General features: G+C 40.4%; 1 protein-coding gene and 1 long non-coding RNA gene across 2 annotated transcripts in view; both read left to right on the forward strand.

Moving 5' to 3' along the window:
- LOC140684227 (uncharacterized) overlaps positions 1–2216 on the forward strand; it is a 28032-nt gene extending 25816 nt beyond the window's left edge. Inside the window, exon 5 of the long non-coding RNA XR_012056177.1 lies at positions 125–2216. This is a non-coding gene — a long non-coding RNA (uncharacterized lncRNA). The remainder of the gene's footprint in view (positions 1–124) is intronic.
- Positions 2217–2448: 232 nt separating this feature from the next.
- GALNT18 (polypeptide N-acetylgalactosaminyltransferase 18) overlaps positions 2449–13060 on the forward strand; it is a 275590-nt gene continuing 264978 nt past the window's right edge. The window contains exons 1-2 of the mRNA XM_032748975.3: positions 2449–2510; positions 3452–3541. Coding sequence (XP_032604866.1) covers positions 3505–3541 — 37 coding nt within the window. The 5' untranslated portion in view covers positions 2449–2510; positions 3452–3504. The remainder of the gene's footprint in view (positions 2511–3451; positions 3542–13060) is intronic.

Consider the following 13060-nt stretch of genomic DNA (forward strand, 5'->3'; position numbering starts at 1 on the left):
TTGGGGAGCATGCTGAGACTGTGAATAGGAGACACCAGCACTGTCGTGGAGCTCTGAACAGGACACAAGGCTGGATTTGTCCATGTATGACGTGAAATCCTAACGCTGCTCTACCTCCCTGCAGCCACCCTGTGGGACCTGGAGCCTGAGGAGAACCTGTGCTGCAGCAGCAAAAATGTCTCGCTTCCAAAACTGAAGTCAGAGTAATTGCTGTTGGAAGGGGTGCCTGGAATGTGAGGATTAGCAAGCAACTCTCTAAAGAGCTGAAAATGTGACTGATGGCAGAGTGAGACCATAACTGCTGTCACTGAGCAGGGAAGTGGCCCAGAGGGGCCATCTTAGTGTGAAATATGTGTGCACAGGGTACTTCAAAGCAGCAATGCTTTTGCAAGAGGAAACTTCTAAATCACTAATCCATTAGGTGAGTCAGATCCATTGGTGGGCACCAGCAGGGAATAAAGGAACTAGGGATGCCCAGGACCCGAGGAACTGATGAGCAGCCACAAGGGAAGAGCCTGTTATACGTGAAGCAGTTGCATAAACTTAAAACCTGCATTGTCAGAAGTTTGGGACCGAATTCTCAGATCGTGTGGGGTGTGAGAGCACAGACAGCAGAAATCAGTGTGGAATACCTGTTTGTTGCAGCATTTTTGAGAGAAAGAGGACGTGAGTTATGAGATTTGAGCTACTCCAGTCTAGGCCTCAGATTTGGGCCTGGTGAGGCCTTCAAGCCTCTGACGCAGTTGGAAATTCAGAGTTTGTGGCGCAGATAGAAATAGTATTAAAGTGTGATGGCCACCACTGGGCTGTCTGGGTGTGAATTAGTATAGGTTTATAGTGTAAGGTTTAGGCCACTTTAAGGAAAAGGTAAACAATGTTAGCTTGCCAATCAGAGTGCCTTTGTTTTTGTAAACTATGTAGAAGCTTATATAAACTACCATCTTATCTCGAATAAGGGGAGAACACTTGATTAACCACATTGGTTCAGAGCTGCGTTTGTCTTGTCCAGTTTCCCATTTTTCTGAGATTTCCTGGCTTTTCCTGTTAAAGTGGTGGGAGGATAAAGCAGCACCATAGCCCGCCTGAGAGCACAGGGAGACAGAAATTGCTTCCTTCAGTGCCATCAGAAGACATGGATTATAGGCAGGAAAGAATCAAATGTTTCTCAGCCATTTTCCTGGCAAACCAGAGAAGTTGTTTTATTTGACTTACCTACCAAACCCCCATACCTGAGAATGAATAGATCATTACTTTAAACATGCTTGAACTGCATCACTGCAATTCATTTTGAGTGTACAGCAATCCCTGTACAGATGCAGGAAATTATTTGGTTCTTGAGCCTGTTTATTGCTTTTATCTGTGATGTTACATTAGGAATAAATGGGATAGCTTAGAAATGCTTTTGCAATAAATGACTACATCAGAAGTTTAAGGTAAAACTGGAAGATAACATGAGGATTCAGAGCAGAAAGACTCAGAAAAATGCATAGCAGATGTGTAGTGCGTACTGTGATGGGACACAGATGTTTTCCTTGCTTCCTATTTCAAACTAAATTCACTAAAAATCATACTCTGAATCAGGTAAGAAGAAAGTGCTAATGCTGTGCAGCTGTCCTCGCTGGAGGAGGGCCTTTGTCTCACATAATTGCACTCACAGCTGTATTGCAATAGAGCTGTGTGCTAGTGGGATGCTTTGGCCATAAACCCAAAAGCCATACTGAGGCCATTGGAACATTGAGGATGTCCTGTGTGAGCCTCCCTGTGCACTTCCTGGTCACCATCTGGAAGGAAGCCAACTAGATGCAAGTCACCTTTTGTGGGAAAATAAGAGCCTAACCTGTGAGGGTCACACTGTAATGTAAAATATGTGTGGATTTATTCAGGGGAGTCATTACCAATAAACCTTAGTGCTGCTCTTTGCCTCAGTGTGTACACCAGCTCAAGTAGAAAATCAAATGACAGGTTAATGCTATGCATTTGCAAAACCCCTCTGAGAGGAGCAGACACTGTTGCCCATAAATATAAACCTTTTAAAAGATTACATGGGTGAAGGTGAAACAAATATTACTGTACTTAACAACAATCTGCTCTTGTCCCTGCAAGTCAATTATGAGGCTTCTATTGGCACTAATGGGAGCAGGCTTGGCCTGTTCTTGATCTGTAGAGGGGCTGTACAAAGAGCAATTGAGTGTTTTGGCTAGATACAGAAATAAAAATTTTAAAATTGAAAAAAAAAAAAAAATTAAAAACCCAAACCAACAAACAAACAAAAAAAACCCACCACAAAAACAAAACCAACCAACCAAAAACCCACCAACCCCCAAAAAAACAAACAAAAGGCCCAACAACAGAATAGCATAAATTATCTCCACACCATTTCCAAAGCATGATAATGACATCTATATTAGAACCAAAAAGGAGCTGTTAATACTCTGTTTATTCCTGCAGGAGAATTCATGTGGTGGAGAGGAGTGAATTTTTATAGCTGGCCTTGGTGCACTGTTACCATGGTGAGTTGCAAACAATTCCCCTCTGGATTCTGGTGGATTTGGGCATTTGCTGAAGTTAAAATTGTTACTGAGTGAATTATTGAGTTCAGAATTCCTGGCTTATACTTTGTTGGTAGCAGAATTCTGGGACTGAAGTCTCAGTCTCTGAATGCTTGGCTCCTGATAAAGTAGTTTGAGGTGATGTCTTATGCCTAAATAAGCATCCTCTGGAAGGTGTGAAATGTACCAAATACAGGAAATGGAAAAGAGCCTCTGGCATTCCGTGAGATTTTTTGAGTGTTCCTTACTGTTTGCCAAGGCTCATTCCAAATAATTTGCAAGGGTTACTTCCTAATAGTTCATGGGCAGTGACCTACATAAGAAAAACTTCTGCAACTTCACTTGCTTTACTTATCTAAAAGAATCTTTGGAAAAGGGCCTGCTAGAAACAGATTATGCACATTTTATTTATATTTGCTGCTTTCTTGCTATCAGACAACTCTTTTGGGTAGGAGTGACTAACCAGATAAGGTTTGAGCTTCTGTTGTTGGAGAGAGGAACCAGGATCTGAGCTAGAGAGCATTATCCACAAAGATACAACTAAAGGTGGAAAACGGGAGCTGTCCACACAAGGGAAGAGGAAAAAATGGAAGCAATGAACTGTAATGTTGATCTGTTCTAGGACTGGAATCAGGCTGACAGACAAAAGTCCAATTTGGAAAACAGCTGGACACATTTCAGACTCCGGGTTAAGGCACAAACTTTAATCCCTGAGAGAAATATGGGAATTAGTCCTGAAGGCAGCTGTCCAGACTGGCTAGACATGCAGTCTGTAAATGCAATGGAGCTGCAAATAATAATGAACTTCACAGAGCTGCTCAGTTCGTGTTTATTGTGGGTGGATCTTCTGCTGTCCCTACAGATGCAAGACCAATTCATATGTCCGTCTGCTCCTTACACAGGGTATACACTTGGACTTGGAGAAGCACTGAATTTATGACAGATCCATGGAAGGATGTGCTGTGTTCCCGTTGCTTGGTACTGTGGAAAAAGTGAGTTCTGACTCAGATGTTTCTGTGGCACAGGTTGGAAATGAATTAATAACTTGTTGCAGTAATTGGCTCTTTAGGGCTTGAAAGTGGGAAGAAAAGAACAGGTTTTGGCTAAGTATGCTCTTGGTATGGTGAGGAAGCAGATATGGAAGGGAGAGAATACTTCCTTGCTGTATAGAACTTTGTCTGGACACATAGCTCTTTGATGGTATGTTCTACATGATTGTAGGCAAGGAAGTCCTGAATTCAACTTCTCATTTCTTTACACAGTGGTGTTGGGTTTTTTCTTACCTTTATTTCTAGGCAAAAGGGGACATTTCTTTCATAGTAAAATATATAGGATATTATAAATAACTTCTCAGCAATGTATAGTTGTCTGCATTAAAATGGAACTATGTCACTAATGAATGTTGACTTGGAATTGCAGCCAGTATGGTAATGAAATATAGCCCCATTCGATTTAAGAAATTTGCAAATTGAAGTTTTTATTTGTTAGTAATGATGTGAGAAAAGGGTCTTTGTGCTACTCAATTGAATAGGAAGTAGGACTTGTAAACAGATGTAAACTAGCATAAATGTTAAGTTATGGATTAATTCCATGCATACATTGCAGTAAATCCCCACTAGTAGACAGCTATCAAGACTGCCTAGAAAACTGGACTACATTTATTTTCAGTGTGATCATTCTCCTGCTTGTGTTTTACTTCTAGGAAAGCTCTAAGTAATTATTTCTGTGTGAATTACAGCAGTACATCAGTTTATCACAGTGCTTGTATTAGTTATATATATTTGTAATTAACCACAAGTTATTCAGGTGCTAAACAAGTGCACCAACTTCTAGGTCACTTCTGACTGTCTTGACTAGACCTTTCAAAAGAGTAGGCATAATAAATCATGTTTGAATGAAGGCTCATCCAGGGTATCTCTGGAGTTTTTAGTAAATGTGTATTTTTCACCTGAAGGAACTGCCAGGGAATCAAACTGCATCACAAACCCCTGTGAACCCAGAGTGTTTCACTACCTCTGTATAATTCTAGTTGTGTGCTGCTCAACGTGAGGCCAATGTTTTGTTGCCACTGGGTTTACTCTGACACAAGATTTGACCAGGGACCTGTGTGACTGCAGAGCATCTGGGCTGTTTCTTTATCTACCTTAATTAAAATGAGAACTATTTGTTAGGAATCATTGTGGAAAGCCTAGAGGCACCAAGAAGGAGTCTCCAATAGAGAAACTCACTGCAACCCTCTGGAAAATTCAAAGCTCAGAATAGTGAAAATCTCTGCAGTTGTGGCAAAGCAGAGTATGAAAGAACAAAGTCACCCTGACTGGTCAGAAATTTGCAAGTAGATACAAATAAAAGCTGGATTCTCTTATTGTGTCAACTGGGGTCCAGTGAAGCATTTTATTTTCCTGATCCTATAGAATGATTGCTTAAATATGCCAGTCAAAGAGCTTCTCAAATAATAAATAGTTATCTATTCTTTGTCTCTTTCAGTAGCTGTGAAAAGTTTAGAAAAGTTTTTTGGCCCTGTCTACATTTTCCCCCAAGAACATGATATTAATGGTAAAAGGTTTGGTTGAATGTCTGAGGATAAAGTGTGGGTGACATAAAGGCTTCCTGCTGCTGTACCAATATCTGCAGAAATGCTTACAGGAGTTTGCTACCCTTGACTTTTCACTGCCTCCCTGTTTGTGGACTCACTTAGGCCTCCAAACAGAGTGCTTAAAATGCTGCCAGATCAGAACACCTCTTTCTTAGTGTCTTTAGAGGTGTGACAATGGGCTGTAATCCTTTAATTCAGTAAGGATGAACCCTTGCCTGTGAGTTACTGGAATGTGGTTTAACATTCTCTCTTCTTGTCTGAAGTCAGACATTTGGCACTGACTGCCTGTAAACAGGACGTGATATTTCCTCAGTCACACACCTTGTGTAGCTGTAGCTGGGAAGTGCAGGTGGAAGAGGAATTTGCTTATTGCCAGAGGAAGCTGTAAGTGGAAAAGACTGAGCTAGGTGATTCACAGGGGGTTTGGTTTGGTTTTGTTAGCTTGTTTCCCCTAAAGGGCTGTCTCTATCACCTGGGAGCACGGGGGTATCCCGTGTCCTGGGGGGTATCAGTTCTGTTTCAATCTGTTTTTTTTTTTTTTTTCTCTACATATTAATGTGTATATTATTTTTAAATTAACTATTTTCTCCATATTATAATAGTCAAGGATGACTGCTGCTAACCATTCATCTTATGCTTCCTTTCATATAGTATAAGAAAAATTTACTAAAACTCTATTTTATATTATTAATATGAGATTAGATGGCCAAGCAGTTCTTTCTTTTCTCTCATGCCTGAGCTTCCTAACCTGACAGCAAGACAGGTGGCCTAGAACTACTGTGATGAAGGGAGCTTGATCAGGGTCAAGGGGTCAGCTGGAGTAAAATTAGACAAATAACCAGGGTTCAAGGATATCCTGAAATGAACAGCATAGTTTGCGCTATCTGATGGCAGTTATTTTAAGAATTGTAAAGCATGGACTCCACAATGTCCTAATTTTGCAGGGATAGTCTGTAAAAATCATAAATTCTGTGAAAGGGGTCAGACTCTAATTTACACGTCCGATTCAAAGCTTGCTGAGGTCAATGAAAACCTCTTCTATTAAGTCTAGTAGGGTTTGGGTCGTATCTTAAGGGAAAAAAGGTGTATTGAGAGAGTGCTAAGATTAAATGAGAGCAGTAAATGTTTTCCCAGGATAAATTCACTTTTCATCTGCCTATCATTGAAACAGGAAAAAACCTGTTTATAAGACTGGTAGATTCTCACAGTTCCATTTTAATTTATTTCAAAATACAATGAGCCTAATGAGTGAAGAGGGAGATTATTCATTACCTCCTGTTATACAGTAAATGCAAATGCACCTTTGCCTCAGGGATCCAGGTGAATAATAGATTTGAGAAGATGTCTCCTGCCAGAATGTCCTTTTCAGTACAGGATGAACCAGAAGTAATGCTGGAATTATTTAGCCCATTGAACACACAATCCTGGAGCTATCCTCTAGCTAAAAGCACAGGATTGCATTTTCTGCTGATGGAAATGAGTACTGCTCCACTTGGAGCACTTGGAGCCACATCACCACGTTCTGTCTTGGTCTGGTTTTCTCTACTGTTTTCTCAGCTCCTGAGTTGTAAAGGTCCCACTCAGGCTGTTTGTCACACAGAACCACTGGTGACATGGCTGTGAGGAAAGGCAATGTAGCAGTCATTAATGCTGCTTTGCATCAGCTGCCTTACAGAAGAGAACTGGTCCCTAAATCAAGCATCAAGAGCCTTTTAAAAAGAAGGAAAAATAGTCAATTTTGAGTTTGCTTTTTTGCAGCAAAACCGAAATTTCAATTCTCCTACAATCTTAGGCCAGGCCAGGCTTTTGTGAGGATAATGGGACATAAGTACCTTTTGTCTTCTGTTAGGGAGGGTAAATTGTATAGCTGTCAAGTTGCAGCATATCTGTAAGTGCTGAGTGAAACCTTTGCTGGGAGGAATAAATGAGAGGGAAGGATGCACATCCATCAAGGGAACCTGTTAGAATCCAGAAGCAGGTTTAAATCAGTACAGAAGCCTTGACCATCTGCTGAGGATATGTGTGGACCTAATTGCACAGAACAACTGTCATTTCATTTTTTATAAAAACACCTTAGTTTGCAGGATGTTTGCAGCCGAAGCAAACTCCTAAAGGAACAGCTTCTCCTTCCAAAGCCCATGTTTTTGAAAAAGCTCTCTGTTCTTTTTTAACGCTCAGATTCTAACAATCTGGTCTATTTGAGGCTCTCCCATTGTGTATGTTGTGGTTTGACATACACAATGTGAAGGAAGTGAATTTTCTCAGAAGCTGGGGTCAAACCAATCAGTGTCAGGTTTGGATGTTGGCACCTGGAGTGGGCACTGAAGGCTGGACACCCCTCTGAGAACACAGGGGTTAAAAGCCAGAACTCCCAGCAGAACTGTCTCTCCTTGGTTCATCGGAGGCGCAGACTCTGCCCTGCCCAGCCACGGGCTGGGTGGGGAGGAGAAGCCATGGGCCTGGGGAGGTGGGCCAGGGGTGAAGGGGAAAGAGACAGAGAGCCTGAAGGCACCTGGAAGTTTCTCAGCAGAGGAGAAGGAGAAGGGTGGGAAGGTGCCCAGAGTGGGAGATGGAGTCTGGGCTGAGATTTCAGCTGTCCGGGGAGTCCGGGACTTTTAACCCTTCCTTGGGAAATGAAGGCTTTGTGAAATATTACTCCTCCTCCATTTGAAAAGAAGAGAGACACTCTGGGACCTGAGATGTTAGGACAAGAATCCTAGGTGGAAGGAGGTGATGGAGTGGCCTTTGGCTGGACTTTTCTTCAGGCTGAACCAATTTCTCCTGCAACAGAGACTGCATTTTAGGGGGATGCAATGGTAAGCCAAGAGACCTGCTCCAGCAACTGCCAGCACAGGAATGGAGTGAACAGAGAAGAGTTGAGGAGGGTGTGCTGGTGCCCTGTGTCTCCAGGAGGAAGACAATCTCTGTTCTCAAGACCCTCAGCCCCAGGGGAGGAGGGAAAATGGGGGAGACTGTGGTCCCAAAATGAAAACTGAACTGTTGTTCTTTTCGTCCTTGGCAAAGCACCCTTAAAAGGAACCCTGGTCCATGCATTGGTGGTGAGAGCACTGTGCATGGAAAGGAGAGTGTCACACTGGCAGATTTTCTTCGGGCGGTGCCATGTGTGACATGGAAACACCAGAGGCTGCAGTTGTGTTTCCTGGGGGTCTGTGGTGCGAGGGAGACTCCTCTCTCCCCTGATGGACTCAGTATTGATTATCTGAAGGGTGATGACTTGATTGAGGGTCTAAGTTGTGTCCCACTGTGGTGGGGGGAGGAGGAATGTTTTGGAATACTTTCATTCTGGATTTAGCGTGTGTCTTTTAGCATAGTAGTAGCTTAATAAAGTTCTTTCTCCTTTATTTCTAAGCTCGGGCCTGCTCTGCTCTGTTCTGATGGCATCTCACAGCACTGATTTGGGGAAGGTGCATTTTTGTGGGGGTGATGGCATTGCACCAGGGTCAAACCCTGACAGTGTATAAGAAGTTCCATCCAGCCTGTCCTGCAGAGGAAGCTGGAACCCCTTGCAATTTACCATTCCTGACGTACCTCAGAGTTTGTCACACAAGTACCAAGATACTCTGAGCTGTGAGGATGTTCCCAGAGCTTTGTTCTTGTGGTTTATATCACTGGAAGCTACAGGAGGATAATATCTACATTTTCAGGCTGCCTGTCCATTATTTTTATTACAGAGAAAGGGAGTGTTGCTGCCCCTTCTAGTGCATGTTAGGGCTGCAGAAGCCACAGAGATGCATGTGCAAATAGATAAGATTTAATAGAACCTAATGAAGGACATTTTTGTGTGCTCAAATATACCTAAGTGGACGATTTTAAGTATTTAAATTCACAACTGGCAGCAGTAAATGTCATTCATCATTTTAAAGCAGGGATCTTTTCACTCCAGCTTCATAAGCACAGACAGAGCTTTAGGTAGAAGCTCAGTTTCATCTGGTAGGAATAAAAAGTAAACGTCCTATGCCTGGTCTCTGTCAAATGATTGACTGTTCCTGAGCATGGAGTATTTGGAAATTGTTCCCAGTTGCAGGTTTTGTCACAGTGTCTTTGCTTGTTTGTGATTTGTATGAGAAAACAAACTAGAGAGATGAGGGTAAACAAGTGAAAGAGTATTGTTTATCTCACACACATTTACATGTACATTTCATATTTCCATTACTTGGGTGATGAGCCTTAGTCTCCATTTTTCTTTCTTTTGAAGTAGAATACGTATTTTTAGAAGCTGAGGTTTTTCAAAAGCAGATCCATTGTAATCACAGGAAATCGATAAAAAATATCTATAGGAAAACAAAGATATGGCTGGAGAAAATGTCTGGGGTCACTCTGAGATAAATGTTTAGGGGTTTTCTATTTTACTGTCTTAGCAGATTTTACTAGTGTTACTTTATCTTTAAGCCATATGATTATATCAATTTAGCTTGCTAAAATTTTAATAATATGTATAGATAGATGCATAAATTCTAAACTCATGAAACCATTTTCTCCCAAGATTCAAAAGTGAATCAGAAGGCAAACCTAAGACTCCCTTTTTTTCTATAGGTTTCCTTTTGTTTTCCTGACATTTTTGTTGGAGATTTCACTAGAAGCAGTTCTCCCAGTTCTTGAAAACTCCAAATACCACATTTGTACTTCACAACATACCTGGGTTATAGGGAAATGTGTTTATGCTTGACATACTCCTTGTCACCACCTGCAGAGTCCCTGTCAGAATGGGAAAATACATCCCCACATCTGGGTCCTCTGCTGTGAGCACAAGCTGTGATGATGGGAAGGAGAGGCTGGAAAGTTTGCCTGGAACTCCCTTTGGTAAGACCCTGCCTGATGCATTGCTCAGTCATGGCCAGCTTGGAGACACATTTATGACTTCCAGACTGCATCTTGGTTTTTTTAAATATTCAGGCAGTTCATATTTTACAGCTTTTATTTTTCATTGAATTTCTTTCTGGAAATCCTTCCAGGTGTAAAAATGAACCAAATTCTGATTCCAGTCCTATCCTTTAGATTCCCAGGATACCATCTTTATTAAAATCCAAGAAATACACTCTGGAAAGGTTTTCCCTGATACTTAGGGGCAAAAATCTCTTATGCAGGCTGATTGTCAACTGCTTTGTAAGGATCTCTTTCTTCTACCGCCTCCAGAATATTATTTGCTGTTTGCCCTTGGAGATGCTGCACCACTTGACTGTAATTCAAGTGTTGTACACAGACTGGATTCTCCTTCCAAGACACACCTGCTAATTGTTCTATTATTGGTATAGAAACAGGGAGGAAGCCTTTTAGTCTGACCCAACCTGACATAAATGTAAAAATAAAAGTATTTCACTAGTCACTGTCTAGAATTATTTCAGTTTTCTTTGCCCTGCTGATGGTGACAAAAATCTTTGACTTTCTTTGCCTTTCTTTTCTATCCTGATTAAAGCTGTATTTAAAAACCATGTTTAATACACCAGCATGTTCTGTATTTATAGCTATTAACTGTGGCATCATTCCAAGTTCTATTTTAAGACAGCTTTTGTTTAGTGTTTGTGTGATGCTCCAATTTCCATATCCTCCCAGTGCAATGGAGGCTTCTGTTCCTCTGCTATATTGCAAGTTTCATTTTAAGCTTCTTGTTAAAGCTCAGCAGATGTATATTTATCATCTGGGTGATTATCTGACATTGTCAAATAATTGCATCTTTTAATGTTTAGAAGCTAAAGCTGCTTATCAGGCTTTTTGGTATTACCCTCCCTCTTGTTGCTCCTTTAAGAAATAATGCCTTGCTTCTCTAATTTTTCCTGATATTTTGGTATTTGGGTTCTTTTATTTTTCATCTCAGGTTTCCCAGGAGATAAAGATGACATATTTTTATCTAAAATATATTCCAGAAACTTGCTGATGAGATTGTGGTATGTATGTTTGTTCACACAGGGACTATTTTTGAGCTAGAGGTTTCCAGATCAGCTTTCAGAATAGACTCCAGATGGTCTGGAATCCTTCTTTAGTGATCTATAGCTAATCAAATATTCAGCACAAACTATTCTGTTTTTAAAGCTGAACACAGTCTTTCAGAAAAACAGCATATTGATCGCTAGCTTTACTTTTCATAATTTCTTTTGTTTCATTACTTAGTGTTTTTCATTGCTGGTCCTCGCACTTATTTTGTTGTGTGGCTCAGGAGCTGTGGGGCACCTTGAGTCTTACATTTCAATCAATAAAGGAAATTAATAAGGCCTTTGTGGGCCATAGCTTTTTGGGTTTTTTTAATTACTTTGAAGGGAAGAAAATAAGGTTGTGCTGTGGTCTGTATTTGTAGCAACCCCTACCTGCCAATTGATCTCATGGAACAAGGCACAGGGAGGTGCAGTAGGTTGGGAGAACAGATTTCTTTTGTTTTGGTGGGGCTGATTTCAGTAAAATATAAATGAGCTGTGTGCTGGCGTGGACTCAGCAGTGTTATATTTGTGTCTGAGTGCAAACAGCACAGCATGGTTAGTGCAGAGACTATTCCTGGCCACCTGTAGCCAGAGAGACACATCAAGGAACAAATCTCTAAGGAGAGCAGATTCTGCTTCTTATTGAATAGGATAAAGCTGGGACTCCCATGAGATTTTACTGTCATGCATTCAAATCAGGATTAAGAATTATCCATTCTTTATTAAATGGTGGGAATTATTAAATGCTGAGCATTATTCATTCCATTCTGGAAACTATGTTATAGGAATGCTTCCTAACTGTTCTAGAGCTGAGGGGCCACCACACTGAGTATTTCTACAGAGCAAAAATATTTTTACAGAGAATATTTTTACAGGTAAATATCAGATAACAAAAAATTTTCTGCTTCCTATATACACCAAGATTATCATTATTGTAAATCCTTGAGTAAAGTTTGGCTCAGATTAACTCTAGATTTGATTCATTAAAACAGTTCCAGGCTTATTGGACAAAGTTGGGACCATGCTTATTAAATATTTTGCTAATTAAAAGCCAGCATATGTTATTGTTACACGTATATTTACTCAGTATTCAATGTGATAAAAATTGGATTTTAAAAAATACATACAAATTATCTTTAAAAGGCCTTAATATATGAAAAAATATATTCCTTATGAATGTGAAAATTAAATTGTGGGGGGTTTTATGTTTGTTTAATAAAACTTGGGTTCTAGAGGCTTATGGGCCACTCTAGTGACAAATGAAGTTATTTATTAACACAGGCTCTTTCAGGATCTGATGCAAAAAGTATTAAAGGCAGTGGGAGGCCTCTGGCCCTGGGAGTTCAGGGGCTACATGCTGTTCTGGGACTTCTCTCAGGTTTGAATGGAGAGTAAATTTACTTAACTGGAAGAAAAGAGAAGTCTGAGAGTAACTGGAGGCAAATTCAGATAGGCATAGAAATATGTAGTGCTCTGTTTTTAGTATTAAAATAGCATATATATTATGTTTTTAGTGTAAGTGTATGCAAGCTGGACTTCATAAGGTTCTGGACTTTTCAAGTTATGACATTGCAGTTGAGTAACTTTTCAATTAAAAATTTAATGTACTTAACACCTTAAGACTCATTGAATGAGATTTGAAAATTTATGACCTTAGCCTACAGCATATTTTAGTCACTAATCTCCAGAAAAAATTCAGCTGTAAATAAAATATTTCAGTGATATATTATGAAGGCAGAAAAACATTTTGCTGTGGCACTGCACTACTGAAACTTAAATAATCTTTTTTTTTTTTTTTTTTTTTTTTTTACTGAAATGGGTTTTCTCTCTACTCAGGAAATGTGTGAAAAACTTCCCATTGGGTCACAGAGTACAGTCAGTGAAGGATTCTCTAGGGTAGCAAGTGCTGGAAAAACATTGTGTACAGACAAGCAAGGAAGAATTCTCAGTTAACCTCTGTGGGTGTCAGGAACCAGTGGTCAGGA

This window comes from Taeniopygia guttata, chromosome 5 (genome assembly GCF_048771995.1).
Source record: "Taeniopygia guttata chromosome 5, bTaeGut7.mat, whole genome shotgun sequence".
Classification (NCBI taxonomy): Eukaryota; Metazoa; Chordata; class Aves; order Passeriformes; family Estrildidae; genus Taeniopygia; species Taeniopygia guttata.